This window comes from Oryx dammah, unplaced genomic scaffold (genome assembly GCF_014754425.2).
Source record: "Oryx dammah isolate SB20612 unplaced genomic scaffold, SCBI_Odam_1.1 HiC_scaffold_12, whole genome shotgun sequence".
In the NCBI taxonomy this organism is placed as follows: Eukaryota; Metazoa; Chordata; class Mammalia; order Artiodactyla; family Bovidae; genus Oryx; species Oryx dammah.
This window is the reverse complement of record NW_024070196.1, coordinates 4,520,203-4,540,640: the sequence shown is the minus strand read 5'-3', so window position 1 is coordinate 4,540,640 and position 20,438 is coordinate 4,520,203. Positions and strand designations below refer to the sequence as shown.

The window sequence follows — 20,438 nt, the reverse complement described above, 5'->3', positions numbered from 1 at the left end:
CTTGGTTTTGGACTTCTGGCATCCAGAACTGTAAAATAATAAATTTGTGTTGTTTTACACTTATAGAAATGTGTTATAACAGCCCTAGCAAATTAGTGCAGAGCCCCTAGGTATTTTTGTTCCTCACTATCCTTAGTTTAGTTCTAACCCTATATCTTATTTCTCTCTTTTTATGGGTTGTTTTTGTTTTTTGTTTTTGGCCTGTGCTGCGCAGCTTGTGGGATCTTAGTTCCCCATCAGGGATTATGGCGCCAGGGTACCAAGTCCTAATCACCAGACTGGCAGGGACCTACCCTCCCTCTCACCCATATCTTATTTCTGCTGTTTGTTTTTCCTTCTCTGAATTAGTCCTGTTAGAATTTTATTTTCTTAGCATTTGGCTGCTTGTACTAGAGAGTTATTCATTAACCTCTCTAACCTTCAGTTTCCTTGTCTGGGAAATGGCTGTGAGTTCCTGCTGCCTGGGGCTGGCTGGGAGGGTTGAATGAGTTAATGCATAGTTATGTTCCTGTAACCGCGCCTGGCGTACAGCAGACGGTGTGCACATACTGTTCCTCATTATGAACTTCTGCTCCTATTTTTTAACACGTTTTGTCTGCACCAGGTCTTAGCTGTGGCCTGCAGGATCTCTTAGCTGCAGCATACAAGATCTAGTTCCCTGACCGGGGACCGAACCTAGGACCCCGCACTGGGAACACAGAGTCTTAGCCACTGGACCACCCTCTGTTCCTCCTTCCGAAGGGGTGGGTCAGCTGGTAGTTTCCTTAAAATTAATGATACGTTGCCTCCATTATGTGGGTCATTGGTGAAAACACTGCACTATTCTTAGAAGGACCTTTCCTTATGGGCCCTGGGGTTAACTCTGAACTAGGTTTTCAGTGAGTCCCCGCATGATCTTCACCTTTGTGGTGTCAAAAGTTGCCATGATTTAGCTCAGTGGACTGGGTGATGGCAAATGGACTCAAGGCCATTGCTTGGTATGCCACATAAGTTGATTTCCTGGTCATTTCCGCGGCTAGAGTCTAACTTTATGCATTATTTTGCAAATGTGAGCCATTTGGCATTTGGGGACAGAGCAAAAGAGGAGGCTTGTAGCAATCCACCAGCATGATAGGAAAAATGAAGTTCATTCATGTTGAGGTATGGTTAGCAGGGCCCTCTTAATGACCTAACTTCATACAAACTGACTTTAACCCTTACAATAGCTGTCTTTCTCAGAGAAATACAAACAATTCATATACAAGAACAAGTATGGAATATCCACATATTAGTCATAAACTGCTTCATCTGCAAAGAACAAATGTATCTGAGGATGATGAAAGTTTAGTGAAATGTGTTTAGAATTTTTACCTCTTTAACAGGTTGGGGGCAGACCAAAGAATGAACGGTTTTTGTCCGTAATTGACAGTGCATTGAGGAACAGCTAAGCAGAACAAAATCAACAGCCTTGTCAAGTCATGAAAAGATTTTAACCCTCATTCCTTCTCTCTGCAAAGTCCTTCAATGTCAGTGATGGGTAAACCTTCAGCTTCTCCTCTTTATTAAGCCATGTTATTAATACCTATGCACCATTTTATTTCCATAAAAAAGAAAGTAAAGGATTTAGTCTTAGTTTATAATTTCCAGAATCTTCTGAGAAGACTTAAGGGATCTGACCATTCATCCATATTTTATCCAAAAGACCTCTGTTTTGAATACTCAGTTCCATTAACTGTATGCTGTCTTAACAGGAGACTCTAATATTATGTGTGCATCACTTAAAATATGTATATATCAGGACGTCCTAGGTGGTCCAGTGATTGAGACTCTGTGCTTCCCCCCGCCCCGCCCCATCCCTGGTGCGAGACATTCTACATGCCGTGTGGTACAGTCAAAAAAAAAGAAAATCAGTAGACCGTTTAATAGTTTTCCCTCAGTCCAGTGCTTTTGGGCAACTCAGGAGCTTGATAAGGAGGGCTCTGGGGAATGTTGAACTAAGTCAGTGATGTGGGGCTTCAGCTCGTGGGAGGGTTGGGTGACGCGCTCTCTGCTTGTGCTTAATTGAAGCTTCAGGTTGCCAAGAGGTGGATGAGTAAGGGGCAGCTGTTTTGGATCAAGGGTAAAGTTTTAATTGGATGATGAGCATTCTCAAAGGGTATATGGCAATTTTCTGAATTGCATAATCAAGTGATTTGAAATTTAGAAAGTAGTCATCTCCCCCTCTTTTGAAAGAACATACATCTCCTCTGTAATTGTTTTGTGTTTAATAACAGCAGTAGGCCAGTGCCAAGGGATGCGGGGGTCAGGAAAGACTGGGCCTCAGTGGGGAGTGGGGCAGTGTGCTCAAGGGTTTTCAGTCCTGTGTGGTTGTGTTTTCTTGATGAAATTCCTGGCAAAGTTCTCTCTATGTTGTCAGAGCCTACTGCTTCTCCTTGTTCTCAGTTCATTTCCTGTTCCAAGAGGCTTACCTGTGCTAAAAACAACTGAGTCTGAATATAGTCCTTCCCAAATTATAACTTGTGAATTGTTGTCTTCTTTATTGATGTTTAACAAACTATATGAAGAAAGAAATAGTAGACTCTTGGAGAATGTTGAATATGTGCTGTAGGTCGCTACACTTGGAATTTACAGATAGAGTAGGAATTATTATGTCTGTTAATTTATGGAGAGGTAGAGAATTTGAGATCTGCTCAGTAAAAGGTTAACCTGGGATTAGTTTCTTAATTTTGCGTGTGTGGCATAGTAGAAGGAACGCTGGACTAGCAGTTAAGAAACTTGACTCCTAGCCCTGGTTTTGCTGCTATTCTGCTATGTAACTCTGGGCACGTCACTTAATTTTGCAGGGCATCAGACTTTCCATCAGAAAAATAAGGGTATCTGATCAGATTACTTAGAAAATCCCTCTGTGTCTAAAGTTATGTGGTTGTTTTCTGAAAATGAAACTTTCTGAGTAAGTCTTTGACAATTTTATTTCTTTCCCTGGTTTGTGTCTTTATCCTACTAGAAAGAGAGCCACTCTGCTTTTTTTTTTAATGTCTAAAATGCTTCTTAGTAAATTTAAGTCGTTTATATATATTTTCCTTCTGCATTGGGAATGGATTCTGCTCTTTACCTCTGCTCAGGGAGCAGCTGGCAGAAGAGGAAGAACCTGCTCCAGTGCCTACGGGCAGGGTGACTTTGGGAAGGCAGTTAACTCTGATTCTCGGTTTCTGTCTGCATAATATGGGGATAATCCTTCCTACCACCTCCGCTCCCGGTGGTTCTGAGTAGTCAATGAGATTAAGCGTGAGACGGCCTGGCAGGTCGCAGCTGTGTGTGCAGTATTCCTTCTCTCACCCTGCCTGCCGTGTTCCTTCCCCTACTGCATGATCCTGCTCTTTCTCAGCTTTAATAGAGAAGGTGCAAATTGGTCTCCTGGCACTCACTGCCCCACAGTATCTGCTGCTTAACAGATACTGAACAATGCACAAATAATAATTGAATAAATCTTTAAAAAAAAATCTTCAGTATACTCATGGGATGACGTTTGAAGGAAGCCTCCTGTTGAACCCAGAAGAAACTATAAAAAGTAAAATGAAACATAAAATTAGCCATCTAAAGTGAACAGTTTAGTGGCATATAACACATCTGCACTTATACAACTATTATCTCTATCTGGGAGAAGGAAATGGCACCCCACTCCAGTGCTCTTGCCTGGAGCATCCCATGGATGGAGGAGCCTGGTGGGCTCCAGTCCATGGGGTTGCAAAGAGTCAGACACGACTGAGCAACTTCACTTTCTTTCTTCCTATAGTTTCTTTTGGAGAGGGAAACGGCAACCCACTCCATTGTTCTTGCCTGGAGAATTCTATCGACAGAGGAGACTGGCAGACTACAGTCCCTACAGTTTTAGTCGGACACAGCTGAAGGGACAGCACGCACACACGCATGGGCTTTAGGTTGTGTCCACCTTGTGACTACCTGTGAATAATGTTGCTATGAACATAAGCATACATGTATTTCTTTGAGTACCTGTTTTCAGTTCTCTTGGCTGTATACCCAGGAGTGGAATTGCCGGGTCACATGGTAGTTTTATGTTTGACTTTTTGAAGAAGTATAGGACTGTTTTCCACAGTAGCTGAGCCATTTTACATTCTCACTAGCACTGTGCAAAGGTTCCAGTTCCTCCTTATCCTCCTCAACACTTGTTTTTGCTTTTTTTATAATAGACATCCTAATGGCTGTGAATCAAATACATTATGATTATACAGTGGAAGTGAGAAATAGATTTAAGGGACTAGATCTGATAGACAGAGTGCCTGATGAACTATGGATGGAGGTTCATGACATTGTACATGAGATAGGGATCAAGACAATCCCCACGGAAAAGAAATGCAAAAAAGCAAAATGGCTGTCTGAGGAGGCCTTACAAATAGCTGTGAAAAGAAGAGAAGTGAAAAGCAAAGGAGAAAAGGAAAGATATAAGCATCTGAATGCAGAGTTCCAAAGAATAGCAAGGAGAAATAAGAAAGCCTTCTTCAGCGATCAGTGCAGAGAAATAGAGGAAAACAACAGAATGGGAAAAACTAGAGATCTCTTCAAGAAAATTAGAGATACCAAGGGAACATTTCATGCAAAGATGGGCTTGATAAAGGACAGAAATGGTATGGACCTAACAGAAGCAGAAGATATTAAGAAAAGGTGGCAAGATTACACAGAAGATCTGTACAAAAAAGAGCTTCACAACCCAGATAATCATGGTGGTGTGATCACTCACCTAGAGCCAGACATCCTGGAATATAAAGTCAGGTGGGCCTTAGAAAGCATCACTACGAACAAAGCTAGTGGAGGTGATGGAATTCCAGCTGAGCTATTTCAAATCCTGAAAGATGATGCTGTGAAAGTGCGGCACTCAATATGCCAGCAAATTTGGAAAACCCAACAGTGGCCACAGGACTGGAAAAGGTCAGTTTTCATTCCAATTCTAAAGAAAGGTAATGCCAAAGAATGCTCAAACTACCGCACAATGGTACTCATCTCACATGCTAGTAAAGTAATGCTCAAAATTCTCCAAGCCAGGCTTCAGCAATACGTGAACCGTGAACTCCCTGATGTTCAAGCTGGTTTTAGAAAAGGCAGAGGAACCAGAGATCAAATTGCCAACGTCCGCTGGATCATGGAAAAAGCAAGAGAGTTCCAGAAAAACGTCTATTTCTGCTTTATTGACTATGCCAAAGCCTTTGACTGTGTGGATCACAATCAACTGTGGAAAATTCTGAAAGAGATGGGAATACCAGACCACCTGACCTGCCTCTTGAGAAACCTATGTGTAGGTCAGGAAGCTACAGTTAGAACTGGACATGGAACAACAGACTGGTTCCAAATAGGAAAAGGAGTACGTCAAGGCTGTATATTGTCACCCTGCTTATGGAACTTATATGCAGAGTACATCATGAGAAATGCTGGGCTGGAAGAAGCACAAGCTGGAATCAAGATTGCCGGGAGAAATATCAATAACCTCAGATATGCAGATGACACCACCCTTATGGCAGAAAATGAAGAGGAACTAAAAAGCGTCTTGATGAAAGAGGAGAGTGAAAAAGTTGTCTTAAAGCTCAACATTCAGAAAACTAAGATCATGGCGTCTGGTCCCATCACTTCATGGCAAATAGACGGGGAAACAGTGGAAACAGTGTCAGACTTTATTTTTTTGGCCTCCAAAATCACTGCAGATGGTGATTGCAGCCATGAAATTAAAAGATGCTTACTCCTTGGAAGGAAAGTTATGACCAACCTAGATAGCATATTGAAAAGCTGAGATATAACCTTGCCAACAAAGGTCTGTCTATTCAAGGCTATGGTTTTTCCAGTGGTCATGTATGGATATGAGAGTTGGACTGTGAAGAAAGCTGAGCGCTGAAGAATTGATGCTTTTGAATTGTGGTGTTGGAGAAGACTCTTGAGAGTCCCTTGTACTGCAAGGAGATCCAACTAGTCCATCCTAAAGGAGATCAGTCCTGGGTGTTCATTGGAAGGACTGATGCTGAAGGTGAAACTCCAATACTTTGGCCACATCATGTGAAGAGTTGACTCACTAGAAAAGACCCTGATGCTGGGAGGGATTGGGGACAGGAGGAGAAAGGGACAACAAAGGATGAGATGGCTGGATGGCATCACCAACTCGATGGATATGAGTTTGGGTGGACTCCGGGAGTTGGTGATGGACGGGAGGCCTGGCGTGCTGCGATTCATGGGGTCGCAAAGAGTCGGACATGACCAAGCGACTGGAATGGACTGAACTGAACTGAACTGAACTGAATGGTTGTGTAGTGGTACCTCTGTGTTTTGATTTGAATTTCCCTAATGACTAATGAGGGACTACCCTGGTGGCTCAGACGGTAAAGCGTCTGTCTACAATGCAGGAGACCCGGGTTCGATCCCTGGGTCGGGAAGATCCCCTGGAGAAGGAAATCCACTCCAGTACTATTGCCTGGAAAATCCCATGGACAGAGGAGCCTGGTTGGCTACAGTCCATGGGGACGCAAAGAGTTGGACACGACTGAGCGACTGAACTGAACTGAATGGTTGTGTAGTGGTGCCTCTTTGTGTTTTGATTTGAATTTCCCTAATGACTAATGATGTTGAGCACCTTTCATGTGCTTGTGGCCATTGGTATATCATTTTTGGAGAAATCTCTATACAAGAACTTTGCTCCTTTTTAAATCGGGTTATTTCTATTTTTATTGTTTAATTATAGGAGTTCATTATATATTCTGCATACTAGACCCTTATCAGATATATGATGTTCACATATTTCTCCTGTGGGTCATCTTTTCACTTTCTTGACAATAGAATCGATGCACAGAAGTTTTTAATTTTGATGAAATCCAATTTATCTATTTTTCCTTTTTTTTCATACTTTTGGTGTTCTGAAGCTTATTTTTTATGAGGGTCTTGATTAGTATTAAAGGAAAACTAGATCTTTTCCAGAAGGTAACCTTTACTTTAAAATCCAGAGCCATGCAAATACAGATATAACAAGCTCCTTTATAATCAGTGGAAGAATAGAAGGACCTGAAGCAGCCTCAAAGCACTATTTAGTTGAGGTACCAGGGGCGTCTCACTTTAAGTGAGTTGAACTTTAGTTTAAGGAGTCTCACTTCCCAAATGGTGCTAGTGGTAAGGAACCTGCCTGCCAATGCAGGAGACACGGGTTGGATCCCTGGGTCGGGAAGATCCCCCTGGAGAAGGAAAATTCCATTCTAGTATTCTTGCCTGGAGAATCCCATGGACAGAGGAGCATGGCAGTCTACAGTCCATGGGGTCACAAGAGTCAGACAGGACTGAGCAATTTAGCACGCATGCACGCACCAGAGGAGTCTCACTTTAATATAAATTAAACATCAGTGGCAGAATCATAAATACTTTTAAACTACCATAGATCAGAAAGGACAGTATCTTTGGATTGTTCTTTTTATAATCAAAATCAGAAAAGCCTGATACAGAATTTGTGGAAATGCTTATATTTCAATATTTTTCTGTTTCTCTGCTAGTCAATTTTGATAGCTGTTGTGCTAACTAGCCTCAATTGTAATGACTGTGCTTTTCTCAAAGATTTTGTGCCTGTAATTTACACAATACCACAAATCAGCCAAATAGCTCTTAACCTTATTCTTACTTCAGTGTATTATTTAGAAATTTTATTTTTAAGAGCCACAGTTTATTTTCGGGTTCTTGGTTATTATCATAGGGTTTCGACAGTTTAAGCTGGCCTAGTAGCTTTACAAGTAGGATTTAGTTAAGTTCAGAAGAGAGAAAAAAGCCATTGCCTTTGCCTTCTCCCCTATACACTGAGTTAACTCCTGTTTTCGGTGTGCAGATATGATCAGACTGTGAGCATTTTTTTTAACGTGAGGCATTTATATTTGGGGAATGAAAGGGAATAAAATGTGCCCACTTCTCTGAGTTCTGAAGACAAACCAATCAAATCAAGCATTTTTTCTGTAAATGTAGTAAGTACTTATCTGATATTCTATTCAGTAACAAAAACATATCATAAAAGCATCTTCCTTGGACTTTGTTCCTTTCCTTTGTTGTTTGATTGAAAAAGTCCTTTCTACTCGAGTGAATACTGTATTTATTAAGCCCAGGAGACCAGAGATGGTTAATGCAACACAAACGTCTGTGACTTCTAAAAATTTGCATTATTTTGTGTGAGGCATCAAACTCCTCCTTGAAAATGATCTTCTGTGGGCAGTGATTAAACTTTTCAGCTCGGACCCCTTTTATGCTGCGGGGCTGGCCCTTCTTATTCATCGTTCCTTGCTCCCTGTCCCCTCTTCTTCAAAATGAAACACGATATCCTCAGCCAACAGAGTCCAGAGAGGCTGGTCATTGGCGCCCATTGTCCCCTGATGCCGCAGCCCCGCCCCCTTGGCTGGCGCTGACAAGCTGTTTATATTTTTCTAAGGGCCACCCTTTAACTCGGCGGCCTGATGACTATAATGGGCCCGATTGTCTGTGGGCTGCAGAGCGCCGAGGCCCCACATCCAAGGAGGCTGGGGCCCGTCTCTGATGCACCGGAGAGGCGGATATGGCATACCGGTAAGGGCGCTTCTAAGGGCACGGGGATGCCTGTTCTGGGCTCACAGGTGGCTCCTGGGCACTGTTTTGGAGAAACGAGTAGTGATCGAGTTGCTAGCTTTTTCCTGGTTTTAATTTTCTGCCTGCTCAAGACGGAAGGAACAGATTGGATCTCTGGATTTGCTGACGAAGCTCATAGGGATCCCTGGGGATCCAGGCAAGAACCGAGCAGGGAGGCAAAAATCCAGGGAGAGACGGACGCAAGCGGGTTTGACACCAAAGCCACATGAAAGAGGCAAAGCGCGGGGCTGCCTCGGTGATGCCATGAGACTCAAGGGCTGTTTTCTCTTCTGACTTAGCTGTTCGCAGCCAGAATTTAGCTCTGCCGCTGTGGATTTCTGTAAGCCAGATGTCGGCCAGTGTAACTCGGTCAGCCCCTTTTGAATGCGTCTAGAATCTGCTGGGGTTTTCAAAGGGCGAAACGTAGTAATCTTGTGTGCCATAAATTGTTTTATTCAGAAACGTGAGAACGGTTTAGAGCTGCAGGCTGTAAAGTTTTTACTGCCCCATTAAGGTGTTCAGAGGGTACTAAGGCCGGCTGCAGTGGGGCTCGGGAATGAGGGAAAGCCTGGGGCGATGAGAGCATTTGTCCGTGACTAGCCGAGAGAGAAACCCGGGGGGCCTGAGGACCTCACGTGAGAGGCGGGAGCGAGCTCAGAAAGGGGCTGCGCCAGCCCTCCTGGGGTTCTGTCTGGTTTCCGTGCGCGTGAGTGAGGGAGGGCGGAGAACCGTTCAGGCATCCGCCTCTGGTCCCAGATTGCAGCATCGTGGATGCCCCCCGCCCCGCTTAGGCGGAGTAAGGCACCTCGCCTGGGGCAGAGGGCCACAAGGCGCAAGCAGGGAGGAGGTGCGCAGTTACTGGGCTGCAGGCAGGGGCAAGGGGCTGGGCCTGTCTAAAGCCCTGGGAATTGCTTCAAGAATTCCCGCCTCCTGCTGAACAGAAACTCACTATGGCAGCTTTGATGGGAGGCTTTTGTCTCGTTGCCTTTCACAGGAGCCTCACCGTGCAAAGTCAGTGAACCCAGTCTCTGCTTGATATGGACAGGAGCCTGAAAAGGGGAGGGGTATGGCTCACTTTTTAGACAAAACAAAGGGTGAATTATGGGGCTTTAATGCATCTAGTTCTTTATAAGTCTCCCCACCTCACCTAATCCCCGGCCTCAGTACTTATTGTCCAGACACAGCATGTTTAAAGCCAACATGATGTAGGGCTCCTGGAAGACTTAAATCAGATGCAAAGTTTTTTTTTAATGAAGTTGACCCAAAGCATCGTGAGTGTTTCAGCGCACTGTATGAAGACACCTGGTGATTTCCAACTGCGGCCAGGCTCTCCTTCCCTGGTCTGGGTGCCTGAGGAAGGGGGCGAGTTGCCCCGTGGGTGCTCTCGTCCAGGAACAGAGCTTCTGGCCCTGCCAGTGCTGCCCCAGAGATGTGGGGCTCACAGGTGTGAATCACCCTGTCCTTCTGCCTCAGGCCTCCCAAATCCTGGCTTCCTTCAGGTCATCATATTCTCCTGTTTCTACCCCACAAGCACCCCCAGGGGATGGTGAGAGAGGCAGAACCAGGAGAAGGTGGTGAGAGCCCGGGGTGAATTCCAGGAGATCCCACGTAAACAAAGGCAGCCTCTGCCTGCCTTCTTTTATCAGAATGGTGGGCACTCCAGGCTCCGGAAATCTGAGACACAGCATCATTTTTAGGTACAGAATTTATGCTCATGATAAAAATAGAAGATTTACAATACAGAGTAGTATTCCTCTGTGTATGTGTGTTAGTCACTCAGTCGTGTCCGACTCTTTGCAGCCCCATAGACTGTAGCCTGCCAGGCTCCTCTGGAATTCTCCAGGCAAGAATACTGTACTGGGTAGCCATTCCCTTCTCCAGGGGATCTTGCCGACCCAGGGATCAAACCTGAGTCTCCTGCATTGCAGGCAGATTCGTTATCGTCTGAGCCATCAGGGAAGCCTTCTAGAGCTTTTCAATACTGAGGGCTATTGTGAAACCAAAGAAACAAGCCTGTGTGGATGAGATACTATGACGATGACAAAGTCTAACAGAAACAGTACCTATCATTTGTTGAGCACTTACTATGTGCCAGGCCTTTTCGCGCATTATCTCACTCAGTCCTCCCTAATCCCTTTGAAGTACAATTCTCATTTTACGAAGAAAGAAACTGGGGCACAGGGAGGTTGAGTAACTGGCCCAAAGTCACACAGCTTATTAGTGACCTGAAATGTGAATCATTCGGAAGGTACACAGCACATCGCCTTGTGTTATGAAGTGAGGAGTTTCTGTGGAATAGAGTTGGCATTCATATTCACAGTTTTTCAAGAATCCATCACCGCAACCAAAATGTGACCTCCTGTGGGAACGTAATTGGTGGCTGGGAAAGAAAGCCAAGAACCACTTCCTTTAAATGAACGAGAGCGCCAAAGAACAGCGGCCTTGTCCAGCGAGCCAAGTGCCAGGGAGGGCCAGCTGTGGGGCTGGGAGCCCTTGGGCCTGGCCCTGCCACACCACGGTGGGCCTGTGCTGTGTGGTGCTGGACCCTGGGAGGAATGACACACAGCAGAGGAACCAAATAACACAGTGGTGAAAGGAAACAGCTGAGTCAGACACTCCTGGTTCCAGCCTGTGACAGAAACATGTGCGAGGCCCCGTGGAGATTGGAAGAAGCACCTTTAGCCAGACTGGGGACATCGGTGAAGGCTTTGTAGAGAGGGGGGATTCTAGAAGGAAGTCTTGAAGAATGAGAAGAGTGGGTCAAACGGACGTGGAGGGAAGGGTACCTAGTGCCAGCAGTTTCTGATGTGGTCGGTCAGTGGTGGGTCTTGTGGGCAGCTGTGTACCAGGGTTGGAAGCAACCGAGTCAAAGGGATCAACATGTGCAAAGGCCCAGAGTCAGAGAATAACTAAACAGCTTGTTCAGTCTGGCTGAAACCTGGCATGTGAGTGAACAAGTGGTCCTGGGTGAGACAAAGCTGATAGAAAATGAAGCTAAAGAAAACTGTTCCGTAAGCTGCAAGATCTTGACAACTGTTTTATCAGGGTGACGGATGTGTAGGGATCCATCATCTACTTCTGGGTTTGTTTAAGTTTTTATTAATAACTTTCGTAAAAAGGAGGCTAGCCCGTAGATGCACCAAGACCAGAACAGAGCAGAACTTGAACCAGGTCTCCTGGAGACCTTGCCAAGTCACTGGACCTCTCTAGTTCTCCTTCTCCTCATCTGAAAATGGGAGTAATAACATCCACCTCACTGGGCTGTTGTGAGGATTGAAAAGATAGACCATACAGACATCCCTCCATAGAATGTCATGGAATCATCCCTTTTCCCACTCATCCATTCTGACAGAGGTTTCTAGATGATGCTATAGAGAGTTCCAAACAGAGAATCTCAAAATAGTCTGTAAGTTACAGAAGCAAGAACATGTGAGGCAAGGTCCGAGCTGGAAGCGGGTCTGGGGCTAGGTGAGTGGCCTGAGAAACATCCACACCACGGACTGACCCATGTGAGTTTAGAAAAGTTAGCCCTGCAGGTGGCTGAAAAACAGGAGACCCCATGACCTTGGCTCTCCAAGGCCCCCTACCTAAAGCATGGAGCCCCCTTTGATTTGCGTTTATAAGCCCTCGCATTCCTTGTGTTTTCTGTCTGAATTTTTAAGGGAGATGCCACTCCCACCATCACTCACACTTAATGAGCATGCGGTTTGGTCATCCTGGATATTAAAGTGTCCCAAGGAGACAGAAGGAAAGGGAATCAGAACAGTAGACTGAGATTTCATCCCCTGGGGAGCCCCTGGGAGCCTTTTAGATAAGCATCATCTCATCTCGAGCCACACCTGGGAACACAATCCCTTATCACACGGCAGTCTCCTTTCAAGGACAGCATTTCCTGGTATGTAAGTGTTTAGCAACCAGGTGTGTTGAACGTTCTGATACCGTTCCTGAGGAAGCGACTCAGGGAACAGCACGTTTCACAGCTGTTGTGCAGAATAGAAAATCCCTCAAACTGTGGACTCTACAGAAACCACAAGAAGCCAGAGGGCCAACCTCTGACTTCACAAACACCAGAGATGCTTCTTGACACCAGCCTCTAAGGTGGCAATGGGTGTGTAGGAGGAAGATATTTAAGTCTGCAGCATCCTCAAAGCCTTGGTATAAACCTGGCCAGGGCAGGCCGTGTCCAGTGTGTGTTTTTTGAGGTGTCAGGCAGCTAAGTCTATCCTCGCTGAGATTCCTCCAGGGGCCCTCCAAAGACAGAGTTCTCACTGCGTGCTTTTGCCCCACTCCAACTTCTCCTGCTCCAGAGGGGTAAAACTGAGTTCATGCTGAACTTTGAAGCAGTAAGTTAGCCTCAGAACTATGTGCCATGAGGAGCACTCACGTGTTTACCAAGGTCGTTTCAAGTCAATATAGTTTCCTTGATTGTAGCACTGGGTGACTTCATTTTAACGACAGGAGCTTTAAGCAGAATCTTACTGAGGAGCCTCCGTCCACCCAAGTCCTGTGAAATGTGCAAGGCAGCTCCTTCCAGGGTCCTGGAGAGTTCCAGGGGCACCAGGGCCATCTCTGCGTTTCCAGGAACACCCAGCAGAGTTGAATCCCTTTGCTGTGTCACTGACACACAGGTTCTTCCACGGTGGACCAAGGGAGAAGAACCAGGGCTCCCGGAATACAGGAGTCTTGCCCCATGCTTACCACTGCTGGATGATTCTGTTATCTTAAGAGCATTTTGTAACGAGAAAATAGCAGCCATCAGTGATGTCTTAGAAATGTGGCCCATTTCAGGATACCCTCAGGGAGAAGAGCCATTGTCTTCTGGATATTCTCTGTGATCTGGGAAAGCAGAGGGGTGAAGCAAAAATCTTAATTAATACTGGACCATTAGGAAAAGAAAATGGAAAGACTCTTGAAGGTAGCTGTGACCCTAAAAAGCCCCCGAGGCCGTGCGGGAACTGTGGCAAAGAAAGGCAGGGGCAGCCCGAGGAGAGCAGTGATCTTCCCACTCTCAACCCGGGCACTGGACCAGCGGCGGAGGGGGCCCGGGCCGCGCCCAGCTCCCCCCATCCAGGTGGGCCTCGACATTCAGGGAACGCCGGCCTCCTTGCCCGTCGGGGTTCCCCCGTTACTGTCTGCACACAGACCTGGTGCCCATGTCGAGGGGCAGGGTCCCCAGGGGGCGGGGGTGGGGGATGCTGCTGCTTGGGAGGAGACCTGGGCTCAGCGCGGAACAGGACCGGGTGGAAGCGAAGCTGGCGGCCGGGGATCCTTGACCTTGCCGCGAATTGAGCTCAGAGAAATGTCTCAGTACGTTCCGGGTTTCTAAGGCTAGTGCTGAACCCGCTCCTGCAGAGTGGAAACGTCCGCCTGTCCACACCCTGAGGGCTCCAGGAGCCGGGTGGGGAAGGGGGTCCCGTCAGAGCCGCTCCCAGCCCTTTCCATGGACGCTGTCCCTGCGCACCCCCTGCCCCAGGTGGGCGCGAACCTCTCTTCTCATCCCGGCTCCTGAGTCTCTAAAAAGCCACAAGACGGGGGCTGGGGTGGGGGTGGGGGCAGGGGTGGGAGAGGAAAAGAGGTGGAGGCGGTGGGGCTGGAGGGGAGGAAAGCCTTCCAGCCCCTTCCTCTCGCCCGGGCTGCTCTGTGGCTGCGGTGGGAGTTTCTGTTTGGGGGCCTTTCTTCCTTTGAATAAAAGCAGTCCGTTCCGGGGCTGCCCGCGGAACGGCTCTCTCCAGTTCGTAGCCCCAGGCGGAGGCCTAAGCCTCTGATTCTATTAACTCCAGGGGAACGTGGGTTTTGTTCTCATATCCTCCAGCCCTAGGCACGTCTGTTCCCAGACCTGGACCTGGAAGCTGTGTGTGTGCTGGATCGCCGGGCAATCGGCAGCAGCACTTGAAACAGAGGGACTAACGCTGATTAAGCACCAGCTGTGTGTTAGGGACTGTTGTGAGTGCTTTATGTATATGAACCGGCTAACCTCACAAGGGAGGTATTCTTTCTTTTCAGACGGGGGAACTGAGGCTCGGAGAATTAATAAAATTGTCCAAGATTACACAGCTGGTCTGGGGCAGACTGGCATTCTGGTTCCAGAAGCTGCGTTTTTAACCACTATGTGATAGCTGGGGCGTGCGTTATTGTCTTTATTTTATATGTATTCGGACTCCTACTTCTGATTATTTAACTTCTTTCAAAATGTTCCCTATTGTTAACAATGTAATGATGAGTGTTTCTGTAATAATAGCTAATAATTCTTAACATTTATTGCACTGCTAACGGTGGCAGAGCCTGTTTCAAGTTCTTTATGCATTGTAACTAATTCAGTGTTTGTGACTACTGTTAGTACCATGGGACCAATGAGGAAACTGAGGCCAGAGCAGTTGGTTAAATGTTTTGTCCCAGGTGGCACGATTAGGAAGTGGCAGAGTTATCTCAAAGCTTTTGTTCTTATGATGCTGTCTGTACATTTATATCTGTGACCCTATCTCTGATACTGCTTCAGGAGACGTTTTGTAGCTGGAATTACTAGAGCATAAGATAGAAATATTTTGAAGGATCTATATATATATATATCACAAAATTATTTGTCAGAAGCCAAGGATAGTTAGCTAATTTGTGTTCCCATGAATGCTGTGCAGTTGACTAAGGAATCTAACCGTTGGATGAGCCCCTGAGCAATGTGTCTATATACCTTTTGGACTTTTATCAGTTAATCTGGGCATTAACTATCGTTAATATTATTTCTAAGAAAATAAAATACATGTCTGGCTCAAAACTCCATTTTCAAGCAAGCATCTGGGGTGCTGGCAATGTTCTACTTCTTGGTCTGATACTGTTTACCCTTTGTGGTTCCTTGCAATAATTCATCAAGCTATTGCCTTAGAACTTGTGTAATTTTCTGTTTGTAATGTATACTTACTAAAAGTTCCCCCCCACCTTAGGCCTCTGATTGAAGCCTAAATTCTTGTTGTTGTTGTTTTTATTTTTAATTTATTTTTTATTTTAATTGGTGGCTAATTACAATATTGTGGTGGTTTTTGCCATAGAGTCACATGAATCAGCCATGGGTGTACATGGTCCACACATGGTGTACATGTGTTTCACCCATAAAAGTATATTTTTAAACAAAGTATCAAATAGAACCGTTTGGAAGTTAGGAGACAGAACATATTGGAATCCATTGTAAAGAACAGGAAAATGACTCAGTTGCCCTCATATTTTCTCCACATGTTGGCTAAAAGGAGATTTAAAAAGAAAGTTTCATGATTCCTTCTTTCTTTCCACTTCTAATACAAGAATTAGACATTAAACCACAATAGTACTAAGAAATGCAGTTCAGAAAAAGTCCTTTTGTTGTCTTTGTTTTCTCCAAGAAAGTTTTTTTTGTTTGTTTGTTTGAAGCTTCCAAAGTATGACACATATGTAAAGTATGTGAGGTTATGATGAGTGAGGTTTGGCAAGGACTTGAGAACAGTGATTACAATCCTAGAGAGAGTTGTGCTCTATCTCGTTTTTCTAGTAAGTTCTTCCTTCATATTTGGCTTTGAGGCAGTAGATTCTGTGATATGGCCTGATGCATTCAGTAATGTCCCTAAAGACTCAGGTACATCTTTCCATGGCTAATGGATCCAGCCCAAGAAGATCAGTATATCATCCTTTCAAGAAAACATTCTAAGGAAGTACCTTCTTACTCTAATGGAAGCCAGTAGCAATTGCCTTGTCAAGTTTCCAATTGTTTTAAAATATCATTTTAGTGCTTATTTCCCTCTGATGACTTTATGTTTGATATAAAATTGTTTAACCCCATTCAACTTCTTAGTTCCTGGACTCTAGCTGTAATTTTCATCAGTTTTTATTCCTCTGCCACAGAGGACCAAAGTGGCTTCAGGATGAAGGCCTTTCCTGAAGAGACAAAAGAAGCCATCTTTCCCAATTCTTCCTTTAGTTTCTAACCCCTCAGCGTCTTAACATGAGATTCTTTGAGTTCTTTGATTGAGTTGCCAGTATTCCTTTATTTGAGCTGACTTTCTTCCATTTCTATCCAACATCTCACCATTACCTCTGTGTCAGGCTGCCGTCGCAAAACACCACAGGCTGGGTGGCTTAGATAACAGAAATGAATTTTCTCTCAGTTCTGAAACTGGAAGTTCAAGATCAAGGTGCTTCGAGGAGCAGGTTCTGATGAGAGCCCTCTTCCTGGTTAACAGAAGCAGCCTGCTCACTGTCCCCACTTGGCCTTTTTGCTCTGGAGAGAGAGAAAGCTCCGGTGTCCCTTCCTCTTCCTATAGGGACACTGATGCTATTGGACTGGGACCTCACCTTATGACCTCATTTAACCTAATCACTTCCCTAAAAGGCCCCATGTCCAAATACCCCTGCAATAACTGGGGTAAGGGCTTCACAGTATGAATTTACGGGAGGGCACAGCTCAGTCCGTAGCCTTACCAGTCACTGCTGAGTCGCTTCAGCTGTGTCTGACTCTGTGTGACCCCATGGACAGCAGCCCACCAGGTTCCTCTGTCCATGGGACTCTCCAGGCAAGAATACTGGAGTGGGTTGTCATTTCCTTCTCCAATGCACGCATGCATGCTAAGTCACTTCAGCTGTGTCCGACTCTGTGTGACCCCATGGACAGCAGCCCACCAGGCTCCTCCATCCCTGGGATTCTCCAGGCAAGAATACTGGAGTGGGCTGCCATTTCCTTCTCCATACCAGAGTCAGTACAATTAAAGTTAAGCTTTGTTTCAGGGACTTCCCTAGCGATTCAGTGGTTAGGACTCAGTACTTTCACTTCTAGGCTCAGGTAAGTCCTCGTCGGGGAATAGGGTCCAGCAAGCCAGACACTATAGCCAAGAACAAACAAACAAACAAAAGTTTGTTTTCCCTTTCAAAGTAACATTTTTTAAAATTAAACTTTTTTGCCTAGTGTTTATGTTATGTAACATTTAATTTTTAACTTTGTAAAACATTTTTGAGTTTCTGCTGACTGTACTAAGGGAAACCAGACATAAAGAAGACACCGACGCTCCTCAAGTAGTTGCCTCCAGGAGTCTATAAAGTAATGAAACAGAGGAATTGCATGCACAAAGAACAAGAATATCTGGGAGACTGGCGATACTTTAAATAAAATGCAGTGTACTGTGGAATTCAGAGGAAAAGGATATCTTCCTCCAAAGGCCACCACCTGAGCTTCACAATCAGGGACAGGCAGGCTGTGGACTGGGGAAGGTGTAGACAAGACCACACCAGGCTCAGCGGACGCCAGGGAGGCAGGAAAGTGCAGTTCAGTTGAGAGTGAGGAGTCAGGAGGGAACACTGCGGAGTCTGCTCTTATGGTACAAGTGAAAGTGAAGTGAGGTCGCTCAGTCATGTCCGACTCTTTGCGACCCCATAAACTGCAGCCCACCGAGCTCCTCTAGCCATGGGATTCTTCAGGCAAGAATATTGGAGTGGGTTGCCATTTCCTTCTCCAGGCGATCTTCTGGACCTAGGGATCGAACCCAGGTCTCCCGCATTGTAGGCAGACGCTTTACCGCTTTACCGTCTGAGCCACCATAAGAGGATGCTAACTTTGAAATCAGCACTTAAAAAAGAGTCACTGTGACTAAGTTGCCCTTGGCAGTCTGGATGTTTTGTCCCAATAATCCTAATATCATCAGTTTGTCCTCCAGTGTTGCAACCGACCAGTTTCTTTGAGCACCAGATGAAGAATGTAGCTGGCTGTGTTGCAGGGGAGAGAGAAAAAAAAAAAAAAAAAACGGAGGGAGGGAAAGAAAGAGGGGACAAAGAGAGGGAGAGAGAGAAATGAATGGATGGAGTGCATCTTTAAAAAATAAGATTACACTGACTGCCCAAAGGGAGTCGTAGAGCACCAAGACCGAGAACGGTAGATTCTTTCCAAGTTTCCTCCTCAAAATACATGTTTCACTACAACACTTGATGTAAGTATATGAACTGGCAACATAAAGGAAATATTCATGGAAAGGAGCGTATTTAAAATGTTCCTATCACCAATGATCAAGTAAATACAAAATCTAAAAGCAATGAATTACTATTTTCTCCTTATCAGATTAGCAAACATCTTAAAATAATACTGCTGGTGAAGGAGTGTGTCTCATGGCACACCTAACTAATGGGAATGTAAACTGGCACAGCCTTTCTAGAAAGAAATTGTGCAATGTTTTACTCTCTCTTGAGTGCCCCAGAAATGTTAATATACCTTGATTTGGTAATCCCACTTATAGGATTCTATGCTGGTAATACAGAGGTGTAGACAAAGGTGTGTGTTTAAGAATTTCATTGAAGTTTAATTTATAATAATTGGAAATTTAGAAGCAATCTAAATGTGAACATTTTGAAAATTGGTTGCATAAATGATATATAAATTAATGGAATACTCTTCAGCTGTTTAAAAATGTGTTTTCAAATAATTTTACTGATAAGTTTACATATATGTTTTTTAAAAGCAGGTCTCAAAATCACGTATGTAATAAAAATATACTTGAGGGAAAAAATAAACAAATTATATGTATTTATATTACAAATATTTGTTATGCATATTATATGTCTGGCAATGTATTTATCTGTAGGTAGTGGCCCTATAAATGATTTCTATTTTATTCTTTATACCTTGCTGGGTTTTCCAAATTTTCTAGATCATTTAATTGCTTTTTATTCAAAAATAGCATTTTAATAAAACCTTTTTCATCTTTTAGGGCCCAAGTCCACCCTTTCATAAAGTATTTCCTGGACTAATAGGAAATAATCTCTAGCTTTTCTGTGATTCTTTTGTACTGGTGTTAACATATATGGTCTTGAATTGCAGCCGCTGTATGTATGACGTTCATCCCGACTGGTTTGGGAGCTAGCAGAGAACAGGGATTATGGCTTAGAGGTTCTGAGTTTCTGAGCAAAAGCCTAGTTCTCCTTTCCCACCTTCCATAAAGCCTGTCCTGCTACTTGAAAAAGTGGGTGATTTCTTCTTCCCTTGAATCTTCAAGACAGCTTTTTATGCCTCTTTTATTGGAGGCCCATTCTGCTTTGGATGCTAGTTAACTGCGTTTGTCCTGACCTTCTATTTGTCATCCACCTCCCGATTATGGGAAACAAATTTTGTTCCTCTGTGTGCCCAGAGCAGTGCCTCGTACATTGTGTGTGCTCAGTAGACAGTTGGACCTATGCCTACATGTGTATGGTGTTAGAGAATGTTCTACTTTCATTCTTTTACATTTAGCTGTCCAGTTTTCCCTGCACCATTTATTGAAGAGACTGTCTTTTTCCCACTGTGTATTCTTACCTTGTTTGTCATAGATGAATTGACCATACGTACATGGATCTATTTCTGAGCTTTCTATCCTGCTGCATTGATCTATGTCTGCTTTTGTGTCAGTACACTGCTGTTTTGATGACTGTAGCTTTACAGTATAGTCTGAAGTCAGGGAGCTTGATTCCTCCAGCTCCCATTTTCTTTTGTATGATTGCTTTGGTAATCTGCAGTGTCTTTTGTGTTTCCATAGAAATTAACAATTTTTTTGTCCTAGTTCTGTGAAAGTGCCATTGGTAATTTGATAGCACTGCATTGAATCTGTAGACTGCCTTGAGTAGTATAGTCTTTTGACAATATTGATTCTTCCAGTCCAAGAATATGATGTATCTTTCCATTTCTGTGTCAGCTTCAATTTCTTTCATCAATAAGTTTTGAAGTACAGGTCTTTTGCCTCCTTGGGTAGGTTTATTCCTAGGCATTTTATTTTATTTTAATTGAAGGATAATTGCTTTACAGAATTTTGTTGTTTTCTGTCAAACATCAGCATGAATCAGCCATAGGTATACGTATGTCCACT

At 44.5% G+C, this 20,438-nt stretch overlaps 1 protein-coding gene across 4 annotated transcripts in view; it reads left to right on the top strand.

The window, feature by feature from the left end:
- Nucleotides 1-8,354: 8,354 nt before the first annotated feature.
- TRIM2 (tripartite motif containing 2) overlaps nt 8,355-20,438 on the top strand; it is a 126,451-nt gene continuing 114,367 nt past the window's right edge. For 2 of the 4 annotated variants that reach the window (XM_040251424.1, XM_040251423.1), the window contains exon 1: nt 8,433-8,562. In XM_040251424.1, the coding sequence (XP_040107358.1) occupies nt 8,533-8,562 (30 nt within the window). In that variant the 5' untranslated portion in view covers nt 8,433-8,532. Of the gene's footprint in view, nt 8,563-20,438 lie in introns of all 4 variants that reach the window. The other 2 variants (XM_040251426.1, XM_040251425.1) reach the window with 2 other exon arrangements.